The sequence below is a fragment of the Lissotriton vulgaris genome, chromosome 6 (assembly GCF_964263255.1).
Source record: "Lissotriton vulgaris chromosome 6, aLisVul1.2, whole genome shotgun sequence".
Lineage (NCBI taxonomy): Eukaryota > Metazoa > Chordata > Amphibia > Caudata > Salamandridae > Lissotriton > Lissotriton vulgaris.
In genome coordinates, this window is record NC_141694.1 from 333,567,635 (window position 1) to 333,574,759 (window position 7,125).

The 7,125-nt window shown below is 37.0% G+C and overlaps 1 protein-coding gene across 5 annotated transcripts in view; it reads left to right on the plus strand.

Annotated features, from left to right (window-relative positions):
• The window catches only part of KIDINS220 (kinase D interacting substrate 220), a 942,023-nt gene extending 935,237 nt beyond the window's left edge, over positions 1–6,786 (plus strand). For all 5 annotated transcript variants that reach the window (XM_086926367.1, XM_086926369.1, XM_086926371.1 and 2 more), the window contains one exon: positions 789–6,786. In XM_086926367.1, the coding sequence (XP_086782493.1) occupies positions 789–2,045 (1,257 nt within the window). In that variant the 3' untranslated portion in view covers positions 2,046–6,786. The remainder of the gene's footprint in view (positions 1–788) is intronic.
• Positions 6,787–7,125: the final 339 nt, after the last annotated feature.

Genomic DNA, 7,125 nt, shown 5'->3' on the forward strand with positions numbered 1-7,125 from the left:
CAGAAGAGTTCAGAAGTTGCGTTTTTTCACAAGAAAGTTAAAAAAAACATTTAAGGGGCTACAAGATATTAATGAATATTGAGGATACCAACTTGTCAATTCTCTCTCCTTTATCTTGGTGACATGTGAACATGCACACCCTAAGCCTGATTTGGAGTTTGGAGATGGTACGAGATCCTCCTTGAAGAGGGGGATATCGCATCTGCCCTGTTTAGAGTGCATAAACATTTATATACTATTTATAAGGTGCTAAGTCAGTATGTTCATATATATGGCATGGAAGGACTTACCAAGGAAAGGTGTCAATGTCTATATTGTAACATTCAAGCTTTGTTGATAAACAGGCATATTTTTTTCAAATTTATGCTAGTTTTATTTCTGAGTTGAAAATTAAATCTTCAAGGCGGAAGTAACCATCTGTAAAAATCTTGTTTTGATGACATTTCAGCAAATATTACTTTTATAATGTTTACTTTCAGAATGCTCTTCATGTTTATGAAACTTTTAGTAGATATTTAAAGGATTACTCTGCTGTTTTTGGTGGTACAGTTTTTTTATTGTTTTACAGATGCAAATATGATTTTGCAAGCATGTGCAAGAGTAAGTAAATACAATTTATGTAGAAAGAAGTATAATAGCTCCTGTGCATACCCATTCATGTTTGTTCCTTATAGCTGTAGGCCTTTCCTCGCAATCCTTGCTAAGGCAGCTCTTTTTAGAAGGATGGTGATGTGTGCATCAAATTAGATTTATCTCTGTGGCTTATTCAATTGTTTTCTTTTTTGTAGGGGCCAACTCACAGAACCCCAAGCCTTTCAAGCCTCAATTCTCAAGATTCCACCAATGACATTTCAAAGCTTACTGATAAAGTGCAAGCAGAATACAGAGATGCTTATAGAGAATATATAGCTCAAATGGCACAAATTGAAGGGGGTGGTGCAAGTTCTACTACTATTAGTGGTAGATCTTCTCCAAGCAGCTCAGGCCCTTATTGCATGGGCCAGAGTACTTCTGGAGGCTCTCTTTATTCAAGTACAGATCAAGATAAAGGGAAAGATGGAGATCAGAAACAAGAAGATGGAAGGAAATCCTTTCTGTTAAAGAGGAGCGATATGGTAGATTACAGCTCTTCAGGTGTTTCAACTGCTGATGCATCACCATTGGATCCAATCACTGAAGAAGATGAGAAGTCTGATCAGACTGGTAGCAAACTGTTTCCAGGAAAAAAGAATTCAGAAAGAGCAAACATTTTCCAGGGAGCAGATTTAAAACCTCAAGGGCCTGGTTTGCGTTATCAGAAACTTCCAAGTGATGAGGATGAATCTGGTACCGAGGAGTCAGATAATACTCCACTACTAAAGGAAGGGAAAAGCAGGAAGACTGAAGAGAAAGTTGACAGGCAGGGAAAGATTACTGAACAAGGGTCAGAATCTGTTAGGGCCTTAATTAAAGCAAAGGAGTACCTATCAGATGCCATGTTAGATAAAAAAGATTCCTCCGACTCTGGTGTCAGATCCAATGAAAGTTCTCCAAATCACTCTCTTAACAATGAGGAGGTTGATGATTCACAACTTGAAAAATCCAGTCTGCTTCAGCAGGGTGAAGATGCCTTGAGTAGAAGAAGAGGAATTCCTCAGAGTCTTAGTGGTCTTCAGGATTCTAGCATAGCACGCATGTCTATCTGCTCTGAAGATAAGAAGAGCCCATCAGAGAGCAGCTTAATAGCAAGCAGTCCAGAAGAGAATTGGCCTGACTGTCAGAAAGCTTACAACCTGAACAGAACCCCAAGCACTGTGACCCTAAATAATAACAGTGCTCCAGTCAATCGAGCCAATCAACATTTTGAAGAGCTGGAAGACTCTCCAGTAATTATTCATCCTGGGTCAAGTTCCAATGGCATACCTGTTCAGAATGAGAACCTTAGAGGGGTGGCTGTAAAGCGAGGTAATCGTTTTAATAAGCGTGCCAAAGATGCATCTGAACTACACACAGTTGGTGCATCAGAAACTGCAGGTTTTGGAGAAGAGAGAGAAAGTATTCTTTAGATTACACTGAAACAGTCGACTTCTAGCAACATTTTAAACCATACAAGTCCGCAATTAGATGAATATGTAGTTAACCTTTCTTCCATAAAGTAAAAACATAGTCGCTTTCACAGTGACTCCAGACCAACGTGTTTGGAAATCTAACAACTTTTGCTCGAGAAGAAAATCTATTTACTATCCACACTGATACTTTATTTGTATGTACTGAGGGAGTAGCCAGACTCAGTCTATCCCCTCATTTACATTGTAGTATAAAGCTCAGTATAACTACATTTCGTTTATTGGCAAGTAGGTTTAATTGCCTACTTATATTTTTCCTCCCTACACCCTTTGAACAAATTATTTTCCTCCGATTTGGGCATTTGAGAACTTAAAGAATAGACGTGCTTCACATTCACTATAAAGTGGGCACGTGCTAACTGAAAAGGCTAATTTATGGTAAAAAAAATAACAGAAGGTATTTATATGTCTAATACTTATCTGGAAGGGTGTAAGTACATGTGCAGCCATTCTAAGGTAATTTAATCTCAGACCCACGAGCTCTTGATTTGTTGTTTCAAATGACAATAGAGTCAAACAAAAGCCACACACAGAAATAAGAGTAAAATAGTCAAACTAGCAAAAGAACCACCCTTCAAGTTCAAATATAAAGTGGACTATGATTAATGACAAACAAATTAATAATAAGAAAATGCGTGGCTTCTAACAAAATATTTCTTAATGTTATTTTCATGGTTAAAAATGTTTCAGAACCATGAAGTGATCACGCATTGCTCTCATATAGAATTTCTGGATTTGGAAAATGGTGAAAGTGAGTTTCAGTTTAACCACTGATTCCGTGTCAGCGATTGGGAGCCATGTCTTTGTTTCAGAGCTATAATTAAGAGGACTTGCAGAATATGTGCTCTTTTTTTATTTTGACATCATTTTCTACCTGAAAAAAGTCTCTACTTCCAAGCTTACGTTTTTTTTACTCCCAACCTAGCAGTACCAGCAAAATTACTCAATCAGTTGCCCTTTTGTGATATATAAATAAAATGGACTCCGTTTATTTTTCTTCGTTGTTTTCCCCCCTTTACGTGTTGGCTTTTTGAGCATAGTTCTGCCATTCAGATTTTTGATTGAGGGTAGCTATCCTTGGCCTCTTTTGTTTTTCGAATAATGTTAGGATTTAATTATTTGCAGTTTAATTTTACTTTAATTACAGTTCTTTACCTTGTTAATATTATGAATTTTTAGAAGACTGTACGGTTTGGTAGGTTCTACATTAAAGTCTAGTTTACAGGCATCTTTGCAGAAGGGCATGTGGATGTTTATTACTGTTTCTCTTATGGGGCCTTGTGTTGATTACTATAACTCGACATATAAACATCACACTTCTTGCTGCACATCAACCTCCTCTTTTTCAAGAGCCTGAAACGGAAGAGACAGAAATGAGCCTTTGGGTTCAGTATAATAAATCAGACCCACTTTGTAGTGTAAACCTTCTTCATATTGGTACATCTGTCATTGGTCTTTCAGTATTTTAATTCCTACCTTAATTTAGTGGACACGTTTTAGTTCATTATACTACATCTGCTTCAGTTAATTTAAGATGACTTCAGCATCAAGCGGTCTTTTCACAGTTTCTATTTCTACCAATTCTTGAAATGTTTTGTTCTAGATGTTCTATCAAATGTTTTGCAAGTTCTACTTGAAGCAATTCTTGAAATACTTTGTTCTAGATGTTCTATCAAATGTTTTGCAAGTAAACAAGTACACCTGAGAATAATGAAGTCTAGCTTTACTCTGGTGTCTTTGCGGCTGGCCATAAATATCTAATTTTCACTCAGTTCTTAATTCCATCCAGAATCTTGTGCTGCGCACCACTGGATATAATAATAAAATTTTTTCGCATGTTTGAGCTATTCCTTCCACTGAACTAGCAACTCGGAGAACAGAACAAGGTTTCTGTGCTAAATGTTAGGGTATGTCTAAGATGCCCCAGAAGCTAAGCATAAGCTCTCTTGATCCTCTCCCATTGAGAATACGTTTTCTGCCTCTGCACACATTCTTCTCAATATCACCTACTTTTGCAAGAAATGAGTCGTATTACTCCTGAATGTATTGTCTTTTATAAATTCAATACGTTTGTCACATCAAATGTAAAAATTTCTGTTAGCATTTTTTATAGAGAACTTGACTAACAACGTGGAAGGAGGTTTACAAAAAGCAAATACAAATATCCACTTTAAAATGAATTTTCAACATTATTCAACTTAAATGGCTCCCCTGCTTGCAGGGAGACATGCATGCATGCACTGATTCGAGCAAAGAAAAAAGTGACTCTCATATTTAAAAAATGCCAGGCCAAATAACTAGTGTATGAATTAAGCACAAAGAAAATAAATCATAAATGTTGCTACTAGGAGACTGTGTTCTAGCATGCATTTCAGGAGTATAGCACATTAGGCCAACATTTTGGTAGCGAGGACTGTATTTTACAGGGCTGGCTGTGTTATACATGTCCTGTTGGCTCATTTTAAATTCTTGACACACATGTCCATCAAAATTTCTGAAAGCGTTAATGAAAAGTGGCACAGTGTGTGCCATTCTAAATCTTGCTGCTCATAAGTTGTCCACCAAACCTATTATTGTACTTCCTTGTTGAGTCTATAAGGAAGGAGCACATTACTTCTGCCAGCATTGTGGACTATAATGAGCGTGTGGTATATAAACATGTAATTAGATATCCAGTTTAGAAAAGCTTATTGTGTTTGTGGCGTGCCATGTGTATAATTAAAGGGCACTATACTATACTTTGCCTTTTCCTCTTCCAAAATTGTGAGCTTTTCTGCCTAATGCCATCATCCATCCTTCTAACATCATATAGTGCCATTGGGGAAACGAGGCCTACAAAGTAGAATTCATGGAAGTGTCACCACCCATACCCCTAACCAACAGCTGCCTGTCCCAATGCAAATCTTGGTCCCTGCACAACTCCTTTATGAGTAAACCTGAGTAACCTAGAAATCATCATGGTGTCTTATAAGTGAGTGCATTTCAAACTCTTTAAGCTGAATGCCATCTTGATGTTCAATCTGTGCTCAAATGCCTAGTTTGCATTCCATCCATCAATTGTGTGTCTTTTGCTAGTTTGCATTAGCAGCACCACTGATGATGACTACCCAAACAAGCCGACTTTTGCCACATTTATTTGACTGTGGACAACATAATCTCTCTTGACAAAGTGACATCAAAGACTCAGTGCTTTGCTGTGACCCAAACAAATGGAAACTGTCCTGACTAATCTGTCTGTAGATCTTAATCATAAGTGGTTTTGAGCACCATTCAAAATTGTGTTAAAGTGTATTATGTTAGGGCAAAGTTTAGGGTCTTTGCATGGACTGTGTCTACTCTTAGGGATGTGATAGGTAATTTAGTCTCATCCCAGCCTGCACATTGGTTTGGATATCCTCCTGCCTAGGTTCACTAAATCTAGTTATAATATATCATTGCATTAGCCAGAGCAGGTTTCTCAGCCCTCTATAGCATTTCTCAAAGAAAACTACTGGTATAGTTATTTGTATTGATATTTAAAAATACCCCATGCTGACTTTGGGTGAAAATATGGCATATTAATTTCAAAATATGTTGCAAACATTAGAAAAGTTTAAAACACAATGCTCCATCAGATTCAGTCAAAATGTCTAACTAGATAGTTTTCCCCAATCGTTATACAAAACCTAGCAGTCTCTCCACCAACTTCTCCTATTCTGATCCAAGTACAGTATTTCTGTATTTAGGGATACCCAATGCTACACAATTACAAGTATTAAAGGGAGCGTTCATCAAGATGGAAAGCTGGACCCGTTTTGGAAGCAAAATCGAGGAATGTTGGAATCATTAGAAGGAATGCCCTGGAGGCATCGGGCAGGACAAAAGTATTCATCTGCAACTTTATGTACACTACCACTTCTTCCATTTAAACATATCACCTATACTTACTGGATCGGATTCGTTTGTGCATCCCTTCTACAATTCTACAAGTTGTTAATGGAACAGGGTCTATGCAGTTCTGAGTTAACCAAATAGCTTTTCATATTTCACATTTTGACTATATTCTGAAAAGATGTACGCAGTCTCTCTTTATGCATCGGGCGAGAAGGATCAATTTAATTATTCAACATTTAATAATTTCCTGTGGGTTGCCATGTTTGAAGTCTTCTTTAATGTTTCACTTATATCAAAATCCATCCAGGGTTGTCTGATCAAAAAATAGTGTAAATAGAATTGGAAGGAAAGTTCTGTGCCCTCGTCGTTGTTCGAATATTTGAATTCCCTAGGTAGGTTTAGCCTTACTCTGAACAACTGAAGTAGTATTAGTAGGCATTTCATTATTGCATCTAAGGGATAGATATTACTCAGTATAATCTACATTCATTGTTAGGTCTGTAAAACTGACTGTGATAGAAAGTTTGATAGCAATGTAAAATGTGTCTTTCAGAATTCTTAGTGTACTGTGCTATGCTTCACTTCATTCTGTGCTACTTTTGTATGTGGATTTTTCAATTTCACCCATTCACTTGGACACTGGTTAATGTTTTTTCTCTGCATGCTGTGCATGGTAATCAAAGTTTGCGTGATTTTCCAATGTTGCAGGATAAGCATAAATTGTCATGATGAGTTTTAATACTATTTTGGAGTTTGTGTTTAATCACTTAATCCAAAAGAAAATAAAACACTTTGGCATGACGATTCAGAACACGTTTCAGTGATTTTGTTTTTATTTAATACAAATTGACACTGTACCTTTTACCATATATTCTGCAGCAGAATTATTTGAAAGAAGTTACTTCAAATGCCTTGTAAGAAAGCTGACCTTATTTCATACTTGTAAGGAAAAAACGAAAATCAAGCTTGTTGCCCCAGACTTGTTTCATTTTAGAGAAGGCTTTGCCCTGGCACCTCTACCAAGGATAGTGATACAAACTTTTCTCTGAAATAATTGGGACCATAGATGTGGCAGGAGAAGAGGACGAAAGACAGTGGACGAGTAGCCAAACTACTAAAGCAAATGTAATCTCCAGCATGAGGAAGA